The 22484-nt window shown below is 35.3% G+C and overlaps 1 protein-coding gene across 1 annotated transcript in view; it reads right to left on the reverse strand.

The window, feature by feature from the left end:
• Window positions 1–11911, reverse strand: part of Usp38 (ubiquitin specific peptidase 38) — a 32649-nt gene extending 20738 nt beyond the window's left edge. The window contains exons 1-4 of the mRNA XM_046459569.2: window positions 10679–11911; window positions 9043–9178; window positions 1958–2087; window positions 175–276 (exon numbers count right to left, since the gene is read on the reverse strand). Coding sequence (XP_046315525.1) covers window positions 175–276; window positions 1958–2087; window positions 9043–9178; window positions 10679–11360 — 1050 coding nt within the window. The 5' untranslated portion in view covers window positions 11361–11911. The remainder of the gene's footprint in view (window positions 1–174; window positions 277–1957; window positions 2088–9042; window positions 9179–10678) is intronic.
• Between the last annotated feature and the right edge of the window lie 10573 nt (window positions 11912–22484).

Raw genomic sequence — 22484 nt, forward strand, 5'->3', positions numbered from 1 at the left:
ATTCCTTGGAGAGAAATTAAACAGCTTCAATTTTCTAAGAAAAGGTAAAGCTATGTGAAAATAGATTCAGAACTAACCTACAGCCTTTTCACTACATACAAATGTGACTCAATAGGAAACTAAATTTTGAAATGTTTTTTTTTTTAATTATAGGAAGCTTCTGGTATAACTTACCAAATGGAACGCCTCTGGAGAATGCTGAAAACTAAGCAGCATGTGAGAAAGAACTGCAAGAGCACCAGGTCTCACAAGAGGAAACCAAAGTCGATTAAAAACCTTCAAAATAAGATAAGACACCCATCTTAAGAATTTGGAGGAAAATCAGAAACTCAATCAGTAGTTATTTCCCTAGAGCAAAAATTATTTATATGAATGCCCCCATTCCTGAAAAGTTCTATCATAACATGTTATTAAACTTTGGGGGAAGGACAAAGTTTTGAGATAACAACATGACTGAGATCAAGGGGAATGTAATGGCCTACCCAATTCTTAAAATACCCTGATAAATGGAAATCTGTTAAACTATGTTTATATGATGATGTTTCTTGGGCCACTCTTCATTTAATTCACTCAATAAATATTTATTAAGCACTTACTATTGCTCAGCACTGTTCTAGGCAACGGAAAACAGTAGATCTGAAAAATAATTTCTAAAAGGACTTTCAGTATAAAGGATGTGAAGAGATAATAAAAAGGAACATATAATGATAAGTGCTATCAAAATACAAAGCAGGGCATGAATAGGAAATACTGGGTGGCAGAGGGGTTTGCTATTTTTACAAAGGATGTGCAAAAAAAAATGCCTCATGTAAAAGGTGATATCTGACTATAAAGCGGAAAGGAGAGAGATAAGCTTGGTAGATCTTGAGAAAACAGCAATTTAAACAGGACAAAAAGCAGTGCAAAGGTCCCAAGTCCTCTAGGCTGGTGTGATATGAATATAGTAAGGAGGACAGTGTAAGTGAAGCAAGAGACTAAGGCAAGTGGGAGATGGAATTAGAGAAGTAGCAGTGGGCCAGATCACATGGCATCTTGTGAGACACCTACAGGGAACAAAAAGCAGGGAGGCTATGGTAATCAATTCAACAAGAGATGGTGACAACTTTGGATTGAGGTAGTAGTGACGTAACTGATTAAAAGTGGTAGGATTCTGGATATATTTTAAAGGTGGAGTCAGCAGGATATATAGGATATGGGTTGAGAGAGAATGTTAGAGATAAGGATAGCTTCAAGTTTTTGGCCTAAGTGAATGAAAGGATGGAGTAGCCCTTTATTAAGATGGGAAAGATCACCTGTGGGAGAAAAAAAATTAGGAGTTTCATATCTGAGTATAGGCAGTTGAATATATGAATATGGAATTCAAGGGAGAACAATGAACTAGAAATATACATTTGTCAGTCATAAAGCCTTGGGACACCTATGCTGTGAATATGCACTGAAAAGAAAGAGGACCAAAGACTGAACTCTAAGGCAATCTAAAAACTGGAAAGAGCAAGAACTGGAGACTGATATGCCAGTGAAGCAGGACAAAACCCAAGGAAATAAAATGTCCTGGAAATTGAGTAAGAAGAGTGTTTTAAGAGGGAGTGTTCAGTTGTGTCAAATGCTGCTGACAGGTTGAAGAGGAGAGCCCTGAGAAATGATCCCTGGTGTAGCAACATTGGGAAGCACTGGTATCAAAGGTAATTTTGGTAAGGTAATGGTAAAAGTCTAATTAGATGGATTCAAGAAATAATGGGAGAAATGTTTTCATAGTCAGTATCTGAAAATAGCAAAAAACTATTTTAATTACACTTACATGGCATTTTTTAAATTACTAAGGCCTATTCAAAACAAAACCAAAAACTGGTTCATTTAAAATTAAGCATTCAAATGCTTTTAAAGAGACAATATTGATTATAAAAATATTGATTATAAGATTTCATGCATTCTAATACATTCATATACTCCCACTTACCAGTTCTATTTTCAGCAAAGTAACATCTATCAAAATAGTAAACTTCTGAACAGCTGCTAGTCCTTTCAGCAGTGCAATTACCCAAGTATCTACATGCTGAGCCAATGGCCAGGAGAGCCAGTCAATCATTCTGAAAATTGAAGAAAAATAAAACTACCAGTATTGGAAATATTTTCAACATTACTCAAGAGTAGACTACTCTTGTTACAGTAAATAATCACTCACTTCATAACTCATTATTTACAACTTGCTAGTAAAAAGCACTGACCAAGATGTAGAAATGAAATACAATGGATGCTTACCCTCAAGAAGTTTTCAATTTTGTACAGTGACAATTTCTTATATTTAATGCATTTCCATTAAAAAAATTTCTAATTTTAACAAATGCAAGAATAAAAAAAATTTATATATAGTGGTATCAAGAATTTATTATCAAACTTACTCTAAGAACAGCTGAAATATAGACATCCAAATGAAAACATATGGGTATCAACCAAGATTTCTCCTTCCTGATGAGTGCAGTCTAATGTAATACACCATTAAAAGAGGATATATTTTCAATTATGGAACAGGTATCATCATCTCTTTCAAAACTCTACTATGTAAAGACAACAAAAGAAAACTTCAAATATATAAAAGGGTACAAATTGTGTAAATATGCTAATGGCCTAATTTCATTAATGAATGCCTTTCTTCTTGAATATCAACCCAGTTCAAGGGAAAAAAGATAAAGTAAAACAAGGTTTGAAAGAGACTCCCTAAGTTAGATATTTACCACAATGAAGGCAGGTACAACTCTTTTGGAAAGCAATTAGACCAAATGTTCATACAATTCAACCTAACAGACTGATTTTAAGGATTATCTAATAAGAAAATAGTAGGGGAAAAAACTCACCTTTTGAAGTCAGAGCAAGTGGTTTAAAGATCTCAATTTATAATTTATTAGCCAGAAAACTATATATTATATGATATATATTATAAGTACTTATAATCTCTGTGCCTCAAATTCCTTATCTCTAGATTGTGGGTAAGCGTGCTCATTTTCAGGGATGTTGTGAAGAGAAAATGGGTTAACATATAACACTGGAAATATTCATTGTGAATTCCTCTTTTAACATATGCAACAATAAACATCTTCATCCTCCAAACTGTCAAACTACCAATGCCGAGGTCATAAATCTGCCCCAAAAAAGCAACTACCATGTTAAAAGGACTGACATCTAAATCAATTTGGGCATCTTCACCAAAGCTATTATATAACTATCTATAATAATAATGGAGTGTTGTCTTTATTAAGTTTTTTCCTTTTAAGATTAAAATGCCCCTAAAGTCCCAATACACACTGACTACAAGTTATCTGTATGTTCCTTCCATTCCCTATACTCAATTTACTTTTTGTTTTCCTGGCTTCTTCCAACAATGACAGTTACAAGTCATTGAAGTAGCCCCTGATAGCTATTCTACATCTTCCAACTATTTCAAGGTTGATTCTCAAAAGTTTTGTGACTATTCTACATAAAAGAAGAGACATACTTGCTTTTGTGAATTAAGAATATATGCTGGGCACAGTGGTGCATGCCTGTAATCCTAGAGACTAGGGAGGATAAGGTAATAGGATTGAAAGTCTGAGGCCAGGCTTAGCAACTTAGTGAGGCCGAAGCAACTTGGGCCTTGGTAAGTAGTAACTTGGTGAGAACCTGCCTCAAAATAAAAAATAAAAAGGATTGGGGATGTAATTCAGTGGTTAAGTACCCCTGGGCTCAATTCCAAAACCAAAAGAAAATACACACACACAAATACACACACACACTCACTCACTCTCAATGTAGCACTGTTTTTGATACAGAAAAACTGCAGAAAAACCTAAATGACCACCAATAAGGAAAAGACCAAATACACTGCAGCAGTGACACTGCAGAACACTAAGCAGAATTTGAAGAAATGAGGTAGATGAATCTATCCATGGTTATCTAATATGAAAAGATATGAAATGTTGTTAAAATAAGTTTAAAAAATCTTTCATTTTTGTTTAAAAGAAAACAATGTGAGTATACACATGGAAATATACACAAAAAAACCTAATGTGGCCTAGAGGGGCATGTGTGAGCATTTCTATTTGGCACTGTGGCTCTAAGGGGAGTGGCACTGTCACAGAAGAACCGGAGAGAGCTCAAGACCAGAATCCTCTTTAATTCAGTCTAAGGAGAGTACAATACAGGGTGAGTGGGCAGAGAACAGAAAACCCACTTGGGGGGCTGGGGTTGTAGCTCATTGGTAGAGCGCTTGCCTTGCACGCATGAGGCCCTGGGTTCAATCCTCAGCACCAAATAAAAATAAATAAATAAAAATAAAGATACTTGTCCATATCAACTAAAAAAATATTAAAAAAAAAAAAGAAAATCCCACTTGGCAATGGCTCTTTATTATTCCCAATTACTTATATTTTTTTCCTCTAGCCTCCTTATTTTCTTCCCATCTCATAAATCTTACTCTTTATCCTATGTGTACCAATCCAATCTCCAGAACAATCTTAAAACAAACTTCACATCAGTAGTTACACATTTTAGAAGCTGCTATGGTGTGAAGGTTTGCGTCCCTCTAAAATTCACATGTTGAAATTGAATTCCCAATACATTGGTATTAAGAGATGAGACCTTTAAGAGGTGCTAGATCATAATGGTGGAGCCATCACGGGTGGGATTAGTGCCCTTATAAAAGATACTTCCACCCACGCACAGAAGGTGCCATCTATGAGAAACAGGCTCTCACCAGTCACTGAATTTGCTAGTGTCTTATTCTCAAACTTCTCATCCTTCAGAACTGTGAAAAATAAATTTCTGTTGTTCATAAATTACTCAGTTTAAAGTATTTTGTTATAGCAGACTAAACAGAAGTTGTTCATGAAGCAAATATTTGAGTGTGTATTATATAGGGAGTACTATGTTAGCTGCTAAGAACATAGTAGTAAGATGTTTTGTATCCTCAGATTGGAAAAGAGAAAGTTAAAAATTATCAATCATCACAAAATTATCAAGCAGTGGTATTGGTATCTGTATTAAACTTGTCAGTGCAATTGCTTTTCCCTCTGCATTTTCTTCTTCATTTTGATTAAACTGGTATATGCCAAAATCCCCTCAGGCACAGAAATCGTAGGATGAGTTATTTTTATGGTTAACTATAGTGATCATTTCTATCACATATTGGTTACTATAAGTTTGAATTCTAAGGACATTTTTCTTAAATTTTTATTTAATTGCTTACAACTAAAGAACATTTTAACTGCAGTTGTTGTTTATGTACTCCAACATCTTATCGCCTCTATTAGACTATAAACTCCAGAGCAGATCTTGTTCTTATTTTAATCTTACATATCTTTGGATCCCCTTACTCAGCAGAGTGCCTGGCACAGAGTAGGAGCTCATTTGCTGAATAAATAAAACCATTTCTTCTATAGCTAAAAAAATACATATATGCAACTTTAAAATTAACAATAAAGCAGGAGACATGAAAGGCAACAAAATAGATTTAATCATAATTTATGGAGAGTAAAATCAATTTTCACTTTTACATGGCAGTTTGAGGTCTACATTCAGCCTTCAGTCTTATTTGTCCCAATGTTTTAAAAATTGGGAAGTTTCACATAAAAAACTGGATTTCAGGCTTCTTTTGAAAAATGAGATCAAACAAGATTGAATATAAATATCCCTGTGACAACAAACAATTAGAATTGAGGATCAGCTTTCTCCAGAAGATGCTTGTGTACTGTATTCACTATCATTTCACTGACATCTGGCCTATTTCGTACTTCAATGTTATCTATCTGGTGCTGCAATGATACTTACATTTGCTTTTTTGAATTACAAAAAATGACTGTGAAGCATGGTAAGTGGTACTTTTGGAAAAATATAGTGTATGAGCAAGTATAATGTAGGAGTATGGTAAAAATAAACATCCTTTCAATTGCACTTTCTATGTAAAAAATAATCACTGTGGATAGATTATGGGTTAAAAAGGATTGTATAGGTTAAATTGGAAATGCAGTATAAAAACTGGATCACATCTTCTTGTGGAAACAAATAGGTAAAAATTAATTCCCAAGTACATTTCAAAAACAAAATAAATTATTAAGTTGGATACAATGACTGTTTAAAAAAAAAGTCTAGAAAATTAAAACAAGAGTGTTTGCTGAGTGCTGACAAGTAGAATCTGCACATAGTTTATAGTAAGTAGTATCAGTCACTATAGTTTCTTGGTCAGAGGGAAAAATCAGTAGGGTTGAGTGTTCAGATAAGAAAAATTAAAAGGACAACTAGAAGACCACTTCAACAGTGTGGGTCTGTTTCCACAAATGGTGGGGATAGACAAAGTATCACTCTAAGAAATGTGCTAAAGAAAGAATCCAAAAGACGCAGTGATGTTACTCAAAGGGAATGGAAGGATGGAATTGAAAATTGCTTCTAGATTTGTGAGCAGATATCTAGGAGAATTAAAAGTGTCAATGGGAATCAAAATAAGAAAAATAAATAAATAAAAATCACTATCAGGCCGTGAAGATAAGTTCTGTCTCTTAAAGAGCAACCGTGAGTAATAAATCTGATTATTCTGGGTTTCTCTCTTCATTGGTGTCTACATGGTATGATGATAACTCTGGAGCCAAATGTACCACTTCCTTTCTAAGTGAACCTGAGTAAATTATTTAATCTCTCAATTTCCTCAATTATAAAATAGGGTCAAAAATATGATCTACCTCAAAAGGCTGTGGTGAATATGAATGACTTTTGGCATGTAAACAATATAGCTATTATTACATATGCAACAAAGGGTATGGAAAAACTAAATTCTAATTTTACTTGCAGCTGTGAAATCTAATTCTCAGAGAATTACATACTCACTTTGACACATTTTGAGGGTTGATCTAGCTTACAGTCTATTTGTTCCAATATTTTACTAAGAGGACAATATAATTTGATATATTCATTCAAAAGAGATGTTGCAGTCACACTGACACAAATAGGAGTTTCATTAGGGAGAGATCCATGAAATAAGAATATTTTTTTTTTTTTTAAATTTTAAGTTTTATTTACTTATTCATTTTTTAAGACAGAATCTCACTATGTTGCCTAGGCTATTCTCCATCTCCATCTCCTGGGCTCAAGTAATCTGCCTCAGTCCTGAGTACTAAGAACTTTATTTTATAAAAGATTGAAATCAACCACATACACAACAGATTAATAAAGTGATAAGAAGAAAGGGAAGGAGAAAAAGAACAGACATAGGAAGCATGCTGTTATAAGACTAGAAATTAAAAAACAATAAATACAAAGACATTAAAAAGATGAAAATAAAAAATACAGACTACCAAAAAAAGGCAAAGCTTTCACTATAAATTAAAAGTAATAGTGACAGAAGCCATACAACATAGTTATATAGACTTTTCTCAAATATATAAATATTCTCACAAGTCCCTGGAAATTAATAAAGGAGTGAGCAGTAAGAAGTCAGAAGTATAAATTACAAATAAGATGATTCTCTTAAGTTTAAGAGCACAGAGAAAGAAGAAAAGCTTGAAGAGAAAGATCTTTTTAAACACAGCAGTGAAAAAGATGAAAAAAAATCTGACTTTCTAGAGTTTGTGTAATAGAGAGTGGCATGAGTACATATGCAGCCTATTGGGAACTCAACATGAATCCTTCAGTTCATATATTTATATATGTAAATTTTATAACAATGGCATAAAAACCATTTTGTTGCAAATTCTTATTTTCTACTTAAATATGTTTAATACATACACAAAGAAGAAATAAAGAACAAAAACAGACAGGAAAAATTCAATGAGAAAACATATAATAACTGAAAAGAGAAACTCAATAGCTGGAATAAGCGCATAGATGGGCACTTTAGAAGAGAAAAATCAGGAAGTTGTAAGACAGTACAGATGCTCCTTGACTTAGGTTGGGGTTATATCCTGATAAATTCACTGTAAACAAAATATAAATAAAGAATGCATTCAAGACACTCAACCTGCCAAACACTCCAACTTAGCAACACAGTACATCATAAAGATTATTTACCCTCTGATTATGTAGCTGACTGGGACCTGTGGGTCACTACTGCTGCCCAATATTTTGAGAAAATATTGTACCAAGTATTGCTAACCGAGGAAAAGAGCAGACTGAAAATTCAAAGTACGGTTTCTACTGAATGCACATTCATAAAGTTGAAAAATCATAAAACAAATCATCCTAAGTCCAGTACCACCTACATTGATATTCTTTCCCTAAAATATCCACAGGTTTGCTCCTTCCATTTCCTTCATGTCTTTATTGTCATGGTCACCTCAACTAAGGTTTCCTTATCCATCTTATTTAAAATTGTAAACCCCTTCTTCACACCACATTCCTCTTCTTACCCACTTTTTTCCCCAAAACAATTGCACATACTAAATTATTTTACTTATTTATGATATATTCTAAAACAAAATCTAAATCTAAAACAAAGTCAATTTTAAGATGTATAATTAGTTATACAGCACTAAGTGAAAAAAATTATGCTCATTTAAGTAGAATACCCATAACCGGGCATTTCCACATTTTAACATCTTTGAAATCAGGATGCATGTTGAAATCAGAAAAATATGTTATCTATCTAAAACTAAAGGAGAAAACTAAATTTTAGACAAAAGAAAAGCGTATATTACCCACTGAGCCCAGCTGAAAGATAAAGTATGCTTAAGATAAAATAGGAAGGGAAAATTAAAAAAGCCTGGAGGGAATAAATAGGTTGTAGGAAATAAAAATGAGCAATGAAATTAGAAAAATACATGGATATTGATAATACAATAAACTTCTATCTGTATAATAAATGGACACAAGTGTAGGATTTTGGAATAAAAAAGCTAAATTGAAACAAATTTATGAATTACTAGGATCCCTGCCAAGGCTATAATAAGATAAACCACTCCAATTAGTTTGGAATACATTTATATATTTAAGTCCCTGATTAGTTTTAACTATTTCTCTAAGTTTCTCATTACTCACAAGATATCTTCTCCTCTCAAATCTACAATGAGTAGAATGAAGGAGTACCTGCAAAGAGCTTGGGTCATACTTGCATCTTTTACATTGGGATCCGTGGTAAGGCTCCTGATGAGAACTGTAATCATCTGAAGAGGAATATGCTGCACGAGGCTTGCCAGTGCTACAGAAGGTTCAAATGATGCATCTATTTTTTTAATTCAAAAGAAAAAGAAATATAGCAAGAAGGTTCAAGTGAAGTATTATAAAGAAAACAACACTTTCCCAAAAGAACAAAAAATACATATTTATTTGCAGCAAAGGTGTTAATCAGGAAGCAGCTGTTATACTATACGTCATAGTAGATTCTGATGAAAGAGAAATATTAAATTACATGAATATTAAATGAGAGACTAAGAGCAAACAGCAGTATTTACTCATTCTATATACAGAATATTGAATTTTAAAAACTGTTATTTAGTACTGCCATCTTTAATCCATTTATTACTTGACCTCCAATTTTTAATATTAATTATTGTTAAGATATTCATTTGCAAAGCATTAGAAAAGAAATGCAAGGTATCAATTTCAATTCTCACTTTAAGACTACTGAAGGTAATTTAAAACTACTATAATAGTCATCACAAAGCTATAAGGAAGATTTTTTTAAAAATCTTTCTTTTAACTTGAAATTTAGATGAATTGAGGGGAGACTTTGCTAAATTACATAAAAATTAAGTGACTCCAAGATGAGCACCTTTAACAGCTATGGTAACACAGACAATACAAGTAAAATTACAGTAAGAAAAAACTAATCAACCCAAACAAATACTGTAAATAAACAGTTGGCATACATTAAATTCTTTATCAGATTGTAAGAACAGGCTAAAACTCCACCCTTATTTCTGTTTCTCAAAATGAAAGGAGGACACAAGTTCTAGTTCGAATACCCAAGTGGAATAATTAAGGAGAATGGTTGTATTAAGTAGAGAAGTGATGCTGGTTTTGGACGTATTATTTCACAACTATAAACTTGAAAGCTCCAAGGCTTTCAGGAACCCAGACATACAGGTAAAATTTCTAGGAAAGAAAGCATTTTCTAGCCAAGTATTATTATGTGACCTTCTTCAATTTTTGAGGATTCAGTCATAGCACAAAATTATGTATTTAAGTCCTCACACTCCTGCTTTCCTCATTCTACCTGTATCCCCTTTCTCACATACACTACTGAAGACAGAAAATGCCAATATTTAAAATCTACATAGTAAACTGTGATAACCTAGTAATAAAACTGCACAATCCATGAATTTATAAATGCGGGAATTCAAAAACAGGGAAAAAAACTCAACAAGATGACAAAATCACATACAATAATTATGTGGTAAATATTATTACTATGCTACCATTAGTCACTAATGAGTAGACGCTTTACATAGCAGCTGTCATCCTGAAAGCTGGGTAATTAAGTAACTTGTTTAATGCCAAAGGTCTTAGACTTAGATGTTCCCAACTTTTAAAATAGGAACAGGAGGTGTTTTTAAGGTATAACGTGACATCCTGAATAAGGTAGAGGATTGGAATGAAATTTTGGATGAGGGTTCTAGGATTTGCTCTCCCTTAACAATGTTTTCTGGGCTGGAAGCAAACATGAAATGTATGTGAGAGAGACTGAATTTCCAGAGATAGTCTCCTTAAAAATAATCCTTACCCGTGGAAGAGATGCTTGCAAAAACTTCTTGCAGGGAAGGTAACAGTGTGGAGGGCTCAGCTTTCCAGATGTTCTGCAGCAAATTACTCACTTTTGTTACCTGGGAGACATACTCCCGGAGCTCTTTCTCCTGGGTGGACACGCACTGAAAGTGGCCTATCGTTCGAACCAGCTGTTGGCAGAAGGTGATGGACAATTTCCCTTTGGGGATGCACTGCACGAAGTCGGTCAGAAGGTCGCTCAGTCGGGCACAAAGTTGGGGCTCTGGCCTCTCACATACCATCCGTAACACCTCTACCTGCAGCAGGCTGAAGAGGTCCAGCACCGATGGGCAGCTCATGATCAGCTTCAGGCCGTTGTGAATGTAGTCCAGGATGGCTACGTCTTTCCTGTCCAGCGAGTGGTAGCCCTGCTGAAGGAGGCCCAACACGAAAGTCTTGTTGAAGAAAGACTCGAACTCAGGCCGGTGGTAGCGTGCGTAGGCCTCCAGTACCTGGTGACCCACTTGTCGCTGGAAGGGGTCCTGGCCTTCCAGGATGAGCCGGGTAGTCAGGTCAAACATGGCCTCGCACTGCTCCTGATCTAGCCAATGCTCCGCGGATTCCACCACCTTCCGCACAATCACCCGCTTTAGGGGAAGCGGGTGCGAAGAACTCACCAGGCCCTCCAGGATCTTGTCCATTGTGGCTACGCCGCAGGGCCAGGGCCAGGGCCAGGGCCAGGGGATAAGGAGCGGGCGGCGGCAGCCCCGAGGTAGGGCAGGAGAGCACCGGGGCGGAGGTGAACTTGGAGCGTAGCAGCAGCGGGACCGGCCACCGCCACCGCCGCCTCAGCAGCCACATTTATCGTGTAGGGGAGCCCATCCAAATCGGGGCGGGAGCTGGCGAACCTGGGGCGCGATAAGAACCGACACCACCCACGGCGGGCCTAAGGCGATGGAGGTCCGTACTCCGCAGCCACCGCGGGCTGGCGGTCCCTTGCGGCATTAGCGCGAAGGGACCAGCAAGGCCCCCGGCTATGGTGGGGGCTCAGAACCGGGGCTGCGAGCCGTAGGCGGGGGGAGGCGCGCCTTCCCGTTCTGGAGAAGGTGTAGGCGTCCAGGCTCCGGCTGGTGTTGAGAAGAAACCGGCCCAAGGATGAGTCAGGAGGCGCTGTCACTCTGGGCTGTCAAGGAGGGTGCCGGGATCAGCCGGGGAAGCGAGGCGGAGGTGGACACCCTTGACCCGGATTCAGAAGTGCCGGCAAACAGGAAGTGAAGCACGAAAGACCGCCCGGAAGGGCCCACCCCTCCGCCCCGCCCTCCACCCGTGCACGCCCTCCCCGAGCTCATCCGCCCCGCCCCTTTGCCGACGCGCACGCGCGCCGCCTCCTGTCGAGTCGCGGAACGTCACTGGAGAGCGTGTGTCTAGTCACAGGCTGACTTCCGGGAGGCACTGTCTGGGATTCGCATTGTGCCTGTGACCCGCCTCTAGGAATCCTGTGGGCTGACCTCTGTGTGTCAGGGTCAGGTTACTCGTGAAAACCTAAGGAAGTGCTGTTTAGGTAAAAGCTCGTGAGTGAGGGTTTTGGAAGCGCGAGAAGAGCATTTGGGGAGAAAGTAAGGAAAAAAAGTTAGGACGAGGAGAGATCTTTTAATGCCCCGGTTCGTTCATGGAGAAATGCGCCTAGGGTGTCTGACCCAGACTAGCTTTTCTCCTACCGTGTGGTTACTTACTAAAGTAAGGACTACACCTGGCACCAAGGTTGAGCGACAATAAATATCAGCAGTTTGTTTTTATCAGGCCCCTGGTAAGCATTCAGTTAGTGAGCTTTTGTATCGTATCGAAAATTCAAAAGCTGCCCTCGAAATGGGAAGGAGAGTAAGGAAAATGGCAGGTGAGAAAGAGAGTTATGTGTATGCTTGTGTCATATAAAAGGGTACTTTGAAAATCCCCTGAAAATAACAAAATTTAATGTATGTGTGTGCTGCCACTGAAGATAGTTTGCAATAAGGAAGGACAGGTGGATTTATGATGCTTGAACTCTTTGAAGTTAAAATTTCAATGATTCACAACAAGAATTTAAAAACTTTAACCAGAGTCTTTAACAATGAAAAAAAATTGCCTAAGTATAGCTCCTTTTAGGCTTGGTAATATAGTTGTAAAATCAGACATTAACAGCCTGTAATACAGACAAAACTTTAAATAGTTTATTTAAAATGTTCAACAGCAAAACGAACAAAATTGCAAATTGTTTCAATTTGCTAAAGGGTATTTAAAAAAAAAAAAAAACTAAGTTGAAAACATGATTACGCCAGTATATTTAACACACCCGTTTCAGGATAATCTTAAAATGAATAGCAGTTTAGAGAAGATAGAAGCTAAGTAAAAAGAACTTAAAACTGAGTGGATTTGTAGGAAAAGGAGAGAATGGGGCAATTGATTGATGTAAAAGACAGTCATGATAGAGGACAGGAATGGCTTTGGAACTTTCCTTTTTTGAATAGGTTCAAGGTAAAACTACAGAGAAAAGTAGCTGAACTGGGAATAGAGCTTCCTTGGATTACAGATGTAACATAGAAAGTAAAGTAATAAGGAATGGTGGAGCCCGGGCGTGGTGGGTCGGGAGGCTGGGGCAGGAGGATCATGAGTTCAAAGCCAGCCTCAGCAATGGCAAGGCGCCAACCAACTCAGTGAGACCCTGTCTCTAAATAAGATACAAAAAGGGCTGGGGATGTGGTCAGTGGTTGAGTGCCCCTGATTTAAATCCCTGGTACTCCCCCTCCCCCCCCCAAAAAAAAGGAATGGTAGGATTGTGGGTTTGAGGTAAAGTGGATTAGTTTTTGTGCTAAGGAACCAACTGAGGATGACTGAAGATTATTGAACAGTATCAGTGAAATGATTAGTCCAGAGAAGACAGGAAAAAAATATTTAGTTAAATACTTGATATAGTACTTTTAATCACTCATAATATTTCCCTTTTTGCTAATATTATATCTTGAGAACTTATATCTTGAGAACTTGTAAAATAAGATGTCTGAGAAAAATGCAATTCTCAGGCTATGTAATATATAAAACATAGTTTCCTACTATCAGACTTCCAAATGTGACTGAGACTCTGTTTTTAAAATACTATTGAGTGATATATGCATGAAATAAAATGGTAGGTTTTATTATCATAGAATTCAAAGCATGTTTACTTTTGCATTACTTTAACATATTTTGCCACATATATTTATTTCATTCTATGTTTATAGAATTTCAGTTTGAAATGGACAACTCTATAGCATAGCCAAAAGTCATACAACACTACTTTGATCCTGTTCAACATTTTAAAATATTGTAAGAAGTCTGTGGAAGGGTTTTGTTTCAGAGACTCATGCCACTCATCATCAGATTAGGAAGTGCTATTACTATGGGTTTTAAGATTTTGTATAGGGATTTAGCCTAAGGCCCAAATTGCTAATTAAATGGTGTTTATAAATAGATCTGAGAATGGGAGCTAAGTGATGAGAGAATTATCATTTGTTAAAGATCCTCTATATACTTTATCCTAAGTTCTCAAAACAGACTTTTGGAAATAGGTGTTAGTGTCTGTCTGTATTGTGTAGAAATATAATTGAAGCCATGAGAGATTAAATACATACATTTGACTCCAGAATCTCTACTATTTTCATCATACCACAAAGAGTATGTTTGTGTTTATGTGTTTATGATGAGTAAAGAGAAGAGGCATTTCCAAAAGCAGTGGTTAGAATCAGCCAGTTGCAACAGCTTTATTATGATGTTAACTGTCCCGTAGAAATTTATGTCACTTTATAGAATCAAAAGTGAAAGCATTGAATAAAGAGAGCTGTGATCAGCAAACCATTATATGAAATAATTGCAAATACTCCTGATTTTTAAACTTTCAGTTTATGTTCACATATATCTTTTAAGTTGTAAAGAAAAAAAAAACTGGAAAGAAATAACACCAATCATTTAATATGGTGGGATTTAAAAAAAAAGATTTATAATGAACACCAAGCTAATTTCACTATCTACTGGTGCTTCTTATCCCATTTAGAGTAAAATCCAAATGGCAATCATTGACTGTAACTCCCAACATAAATTTGCTCCTGTGTCTACTACATGATAACAGACAAAAAATTAATTTTACTTTTATATACTAGCAATGAACACATGGAAACCAAAATTAAAAATATAATACCACTGGTAATTACACAACATCAAGACTACTTAGGTGTAAATTAACAAAATATGTACAGGATTCTTATTGAAAGCAACAAAATACTAATGTAAGAAATCACAAAAGATCTAAATAAAGAATCATGTTCATGGATTGAAAAACTCTACCCTCATTGAAATATGGGCTTAATGCAACTACTAGAAAAAAAGAAGAAAGAGAAAGAAAGAAGGAAGGGAGGAAGGAAGGAAGGAGGAAGAAAGAAAGAAAGACTTTGTTGATAGTATGAAAAGACAACTGACTGACTAGGAAGAAATACTTATATACCATATATTTGACAAAGGATTTGTATCAAGAATAAAGTACTCTCAAAAGTCAACAGAGTAAAAGACTTGTGCATCAAAGCACACTACCAAGAGTGTGGAAGAACAACCCATAGAATAGGAAAAAATATATAGAAAGCATGTATCTGTTAAGGGATCATACAAAATATATAAAGAACTCCTATACCCAAAACAAAACACCCAATTTAAAAATGGGCTAAACACTTGAGTAGACACTCCATAGAAGATATAGAGTACTCAAGGTGAAAAAATGCTTAACATCTCACTTATTAGGGAGACACAAAATCAAAACCAAAGTGGTATTCCACTTCTTATATGTTGGAATGATCTTTACTGAAAAACACAAAACAATGAAAAAAAGCAAGTGTTGGCAAGGATGTGAAAAAAATGTAAAATGGTGACACTCCTGTAAAAAATAGTTGAATGGTTCATCAAAAGTTTACTTTAAACAAAGTTACCATATGATAAATGAAAATGTTACCATATGGTAAATGAAATCATGACTATTCATTGCTGCAGTCTGGCTGGGCAATTCTACTTGTAGGTACACATCTCAAATGTTCACAGCAGCTTTATTTGTAATAAAAAACTGGAAACCAAAATAGTTGTCCATAAGTAAATGTTAAACTGGTGTACCTATAATGTGAAACTATTTATAGATATAACAACTTGTATGGATCTTAAGGATACAGAGTATCTCTCTATATTATATTTGCAACTTTGGGTGGATCTAGGTCAAAGTAAAAAGTTAAAAACAACCCTCCAAATATCCAGCTCTAATAATTTATCTGTATGCAATTAGGTAACTCCATAGTATCCTATTTTATTTTCTCCATCAAAACAAACCTCAAATCCTTAACATTTAGAAACTATGATATTGGAGCTTTCAGCATGATTCAAAAGGTAAATGAAATCATGACTATTCATTGCCGCAGTCTGGCTGGGCACAAAATAACCGCGAGGTCACAAGCCACTTGTAGGTTCAAACAGGAACTGCTTTATTGCCTGAACCCAATGGGAACTCTCCAGAACTCCACAGAAACTCCTCGAGAACCAACGGGAACTCCACAAGAATTCAACGGGAACTCAAAAGTAGCGGGCACCGAGGTAGCAGGAGCCGCCTTATTGCTGGACAGCAAAGGTTTATATACACAACTGAATACACAGCTTGTTTCAATTTAGCATCATCCAATTACAGCAATCAGTCATTATCTTAATAATTATACACAGCTTAACTTAATTATCATCATCTTAATGGCTCGCTGGCGTTACTTCTCAACCACTCCTTCTGGCAAAATGCCAGGCACCATCCCGACTTGGCTGTGGCTCTCAACAATTCATACACAATGGCCTGATTTTATATGAATTCTTGCTCTTATCTAATTACAGATAAGTGAAAAATAAGGTATGAATAAAGTCATGGTGTTCAGAAATGTGAGTTTTTATTCCTAGATATTAAGCTCAAAAACAGAAAGTAGGGACTACTTATATAAAAATTGGAGTTCTGTATAGTAAAGATTTCAACTGTTTGCACGTATTATAATGAGGAAGTGCTGCAACAGATTCTTAGTAAAAAATAATCTAGATAGAAACAATCTTTGTGTTGTCATAACAAAATACCACAGACTGGGTGATTTAAACAACAGAAATTTATCTTTTTTCCCCAGTTTTAGAAGCTGGAAGTTCGACATGAAGTTGGTAGAGGCCTTTTTCTGGCTTACAGGTAGACACTCTCTTGTGTCCTCACCTGACCTTTTTAATGTGTGTGCAAGGAGAGAGAAGGCTCTCTATGTATTATAAGAATACCAGTCCTATTGGAATCCGCCCCACCATTATTAACTCATTAATCTTAATTACCATCTTAAGACTTTATATAGTCACATTAAGGGTTAGGGATTCAGCATATGAATTTTGGGGTGGTAGTGGTGGGCACACAGTTCACTCTGTAGTAGAAACCAAAATTTCCCCCCTGTGGACTATATTCTTGCTCTTATCCAAACAAACAAACAAACAAACAAACAAAAAAAAAACCCCAGTTTTTCTCAATGGACCACCTACAATTGAGGTGAGATTTGGACTTATTTTCCATTATGGTTTGTATCTGGAATGTCCCCAAAGGGCTCATGTGTTGAAGGCTTGGCTCCCATTGCAGGGGGTTTGTGTAGTGACTGGATCATGAGAGCTCTCTAACGTCATCAGTGGGCTAATCCATGGATGGATTCATGGTTTGCTGACATTATTAGAAAGTGGTGGTAACTGTAGGAGGTGGAAGGAGTAGGTCATCGGGTTGTCATCTTTTGCCTACCCTCCCCTCAACCTCCTGCCTTTCCTGGCTGCCATGAGATGAACAGCTTTTCTCTACCATGGAGTTAGCAATCAGCGGGGGTGGGGGGGTGGGCTCTTAAGAACTGAAGTCAAATAGTGCAGACTGTTGAAAACACTAGTTTATACCTCACGTGATAGTTATTGGAGGGTTTGAACACAGGGTTGGCATGATTTGGCTTGATGGCTTAAAAATGTCAATTTGCAATATCATAAAAGTCAATTCTTCCCTTGGAGGGTTTGAACAGAGGGATGGCATGATTTGGCTTGATGGTTTAAAAATGTCAATTTGCAATATCATAAAAGTCAATTATTCCCCATGTTTTTTCTTTTAAATTTAGTACAATAACAATACAAATGCCCTCAGTTTCTTTTTTTTCCCCTTGGAGTTAGACCCATCTTGAATATACAATTCAATTGGAAAAAAAAAAAAAAACATGGATACTAAGGAAATTCTAAAAAAGAAGAACAGTGGAGAGGGAGGAGGGCTAGCTCTACCAGACATTAAAACAGATACTCTAAAACTTATTTTGGAAAAAATTATAAGTCATATGACTTAAAATTATAATTTGGAAAAGTTTTTGTATTGGGACATGAAAAGACACAGAGAACAGAATGGAGCAGAATAGAAAATCTAGAAATAGACTCAATTATATAGGAATATAGTACATGATCTAAGGCATCTCAAATCATTGACTAAATGATGGGCTGTTAATAAGTGAGTAAATGATAGCCATGTGAGAAAACAAAATAAAATTAGATCCATTCTTGAATACATTCCAGATGGATCAGAAACTTAAACGGGAAAAATAAAATCATACAATAAAAATATGGGTGAATTTCTCTTAATCAAGAAGTGAGGAAATCTTGCAAAATAGGACTCAAAGTACAGATACATTAAGGGAAAAATGGAAAATTTTGAGTATGTATAAAATAATTGGGGGAAAAAGAAAAAGTCACAAGATAGATGACAAATTGAGAAAAAAACATTTTCAGGTTAATTATAGAAAAAGGGGTGTCCATATACAACAAGAGCTTCTGAAAATAGACTTATAAAAAACCAACAACTCCATTTAAAAATAAGCTAGGAAAAAAAAATAAAAATAGGCTAGAACAATTTATGCAGAAATGTAGATGGCCCTTAGTCATATGAAAATATGCTTACCATCACTCTTAGTAAGACAAATACAAATGAAAATTATAATTAAATGTGTCTCTCATATCTCAGATGCAAATAACATTTGACAACATTCTTTGGATGAGATTGTGGAGAAACAGGCATTCTCATACATTGTTTAAGGGAATGAAATGAAAAATGGTATAACCCATATGGAGTTTATACCATTTTGGCAATATAATAATATGGCATTCATTTACCCTTGGATTTGGTAATCTTACTTGGAAGATTCTATCCCCAAAATGCATGGGTCAAAAAAAATTTACATCTATAAATGCACAAGGACTTTGAACTAATTCAAGTGTCTATCCCTAGGGGACTGACTGAATAAAATAAATTGATACAATGGATACCCTCTCACAAAAAAGAAAAAGAATAAAAGGAATCTTCTTTAGAATAGATTGTTAATTTTAAAAAGCATGGTAGGAAAAAAGTGTTAGTATTTAAAGTAAGCTTTCTTTTATCTCAGAATGCATGGACTGGGAATATATAATACACATATGTATATATTTAAATTTTTAAGCACTGAAAGAACTATTCAGAATAGAGTACACAAAGGGGAAGAAGAGCTTAGTAAAGCTTGATTTCTTTGGAAATTTCTTATATTTTTGGCTTTGGACCCATGTATATATTTTATATAATTATAAAACAAAATGAAATAAAAAATAATTACTAAAATGAAAAATAAAATGAATGAATTTTTCTATATAACACTTTGTTTATAACTGCACAAAAGGAAAATATTACAAGTGATTTTTAACAAAGTAATTTGTACATCCCTAGTTGAATATACCCCAAGAGCAAAAGGAACCACAAAATATTGTAAACTTTTGGTAACCACATTGTAATCATATTATTTTGGGTGGAATATTTTGTGTCTATTGTAAGAAAAGCCTATAATAAATGAGTAATTATATCTTTAATAATGGAGATTTTCATGATCTTTAAAAGAAACAGATTTATGAGTGGTAAGGTTACATAAAAATCCTGTTCTGAATTTGAATTGGAAGTATCAGTATGAATTTATGATGGATTTTATTTTTAAAAATTTATCATCTATCTGCCAACTTCTGATTTAGAAGTGGGCCCAGAATCAATAGAAATAAGGCAAATGTAGTTGTACTCAGAATGCAGTCTTTACTAGTTCTCACTAAAAAGAACAAGGATAATTTGAAGAATTAGCTTCTTCTAGGGATGGAGCAGGATATGTTCTAGAGGATCCTATAACATCTTGTCAAACTTGAGATGAAAAAATGGCAATAAAGACTAACAGGGTCATGTCTAAAGGATTCAGGAGTCAACTTGAATAACCTCCTTGTGTTTAAAGATGGCAAAAGTTGAGTATCTATGATATTAATATTATGTTTGCATTCATTAATCCATAGTAATATATTTTTAAAAAGCTTATTGATTCTCTTTTAAAAATTAAAAATTCTTTTTGGAAAACTATGGAAAGGAAAGAACCAAACATTTTTCCTGCTTTATCTATAAAATATTCACCTTAGTGTACGCGAAGTTTGAAAGATACAGAAGTATTTCTGCTAAAGAAGAAGGGAAGGTAAATTATCACCATTTGTAACTAACGAATTAGTGATTCATCCATGGTGTTAAAAATCACAAAAAGAGAGATCACCACTTTATGTATCTCCTGACAGAAGTGTACAATTCAACCCATTAAATAATGTAGAAAATAAATACAAGAAAATCTGTTTCTGATGGAGCTTCTAGATCAATTGGTCAATTAATCAATGAAGAATATAAGAAGTCAAGAAACATGATGCCAAACATGCTATCAGCAGAATCGGAACTCTGATAAACTCCAGGATAAGCAAGAGATAAATTTTTAATAGATATTTTGAAAGAGAGGGAAATAGGAGGAGAGATTTTTTGGTATAGATGAAAAGAGACTTAAGTAATATATTACCCAATCACAATATATAGATCTTGTTTGGATTTCAGTTTAATAACATTTAAAAAATAAAATGGAAAAAGTGAACCCTGATGGGATATTTGATGATATGAAAAATATGAAAAGTGTTTGAGGTATATGTGATTATGTTTTAGAGTCCTTATCTTTTGTAGATGTACACTGAAATATTCAAAGATAAAATGATGTCATAGATTTACTTTAGAATGATGTGGGATTAGGATTGTGGATTTTATTGAAAAAAGATTGCTGCATATTGATAATTGTTGAAGATAGATAATAGGTATAAAAGTCAAAAAAAGGAAGAAGAAGAGGAGGAGGAGGAGAAGGAAGAGGAGGAAAAAGAAGAATGATAATAATGATGGTGGGGCATGGTGGGTACATCCCTGTAGTCCCAACAACTGGGAAGGATAAGATAGGAGGATTACAAGTTAAAGGCCAGTCTCAGCAACTTAGTGAGACCTTGTCTCAAAAATAAAAATGGCTGGGAATACAGCTCAATAGTAAAGTTACCCATTAAAGGTTAAGGCTAGAGATAAAATTCATTTCCCAGTACCAAAGCAAAAATAAAATTAAAAAAATAAAAAACAACAATGTTCTGGATCTTGTTCTAAAAAAAGAAGGACAAGAAGGATTTCAGTAGTAGCAGTAGAGAGATCAGTTAAATAACTTGTAATAATCCAGAAGAATAATTGACTGTGACTTGGATCTGGACTATTAATAGTAGAGGTAGTGAGAAATATTAAGATTACAAGTATGTTTTGAAGGTAGCACTCATAAGATTTTTTAGATTGGATGTAGAGTGAGAGAGAAGAGAAGAATGACTCCTAGACTTTTCACCTGAGCATTTTGGAAGATAGAGTTTCCATGAACTGAGATAAAGAAGATTGCCAAAAATGCATGTTTAAGAGAGGTGATCTTCACTGTTAACTTGAGATATCTGCTAGATAATCAAGTGAAGATGTTAAATAGTTGAATGTGTCAACTAATAGTTGAATGAGTCTCAAGTACAGGGAAAGATTAAGGCTGGAGATAAAATTCAAAAGTTATCAGCACATAATGGTATTTAAAGCATAAGGTGGTTGACATCAGTAAAGGAATTAGTGTAAAGAGAAATAGAGTTATAGCTCTTAGTTGAACTCCAACATTAAGACATTTGGGAGATGAGAGTTGGAGTCCATTCAGTCAGCTATAACAAAATGCCTTAGACTGCGTAATTTTATAAAAAAACAAACTTATTTCTCACAGTTTAAGATGCTGGAATTCCAAGATCAAGGTACCAGCATATTCAATGTCTAGTAAGGGCTCTGTGTTTCAAAGATGGCGCTTTGTTGTGAGCTCACATGGTAAAAGAAGATGGGGCTCCTTTGAGTTTCTTTTACCTAATTCCTTCCAAAGGTCCCCCTCTTAATATCATCACCTTTGGGGTTAGTTTCCAAAATATAAATTTTTGAAGAGCACACATTCAGATCATCTCAGAGAGGAGGACAAAACCAAAAAAGTATTCTAAAGAAATAACCAGTGAGGTAGGAGGAACATGAACAGTGTGTTATATTCTGGAAGACATTTGAGGAAGAGAATTATCTGTGTCCCATATTGTTAAATAGTCTAATAAAATGAGGCTTGAGGATTGAATACTGTGTTTAATAACATAAAAATGAGCAATTGGATGGAGAGGTGAGTATTGAAGCTTAATTGTAGGCTTAAGAGAAAATGGGAAAGAAATTGCAATCAGCAAGGATAAATAACTACTTCAAGGAGATTTGCCAAAGGCAGAGGAAAAATGTGTTGGTAGCCGTAAAGTGAAGTGTAGTATCAAGCTGAAGTGTTAACAAAAGAGAAAAATTATGTTTTTTGGCTATTAGATAAAAT

Source organism: Marmota monax, unplaced genomic scaffold, assembly GCF_021218885.2.
Source record: "Marmota monax isolate L192 unplaced genomic scaffold, Marmota_monax_Labrador192_F-V1.1 WCK01_AAM20220418_F8-fsc00039, whole genome shotgun sequence".
Taxonomy (NCBI): domain Eukaryota; kingdom Metazoa; phylum Chordata; class Mammalia; order Rodentia; family Sciuridae; genus Marmota; species Marmota monax.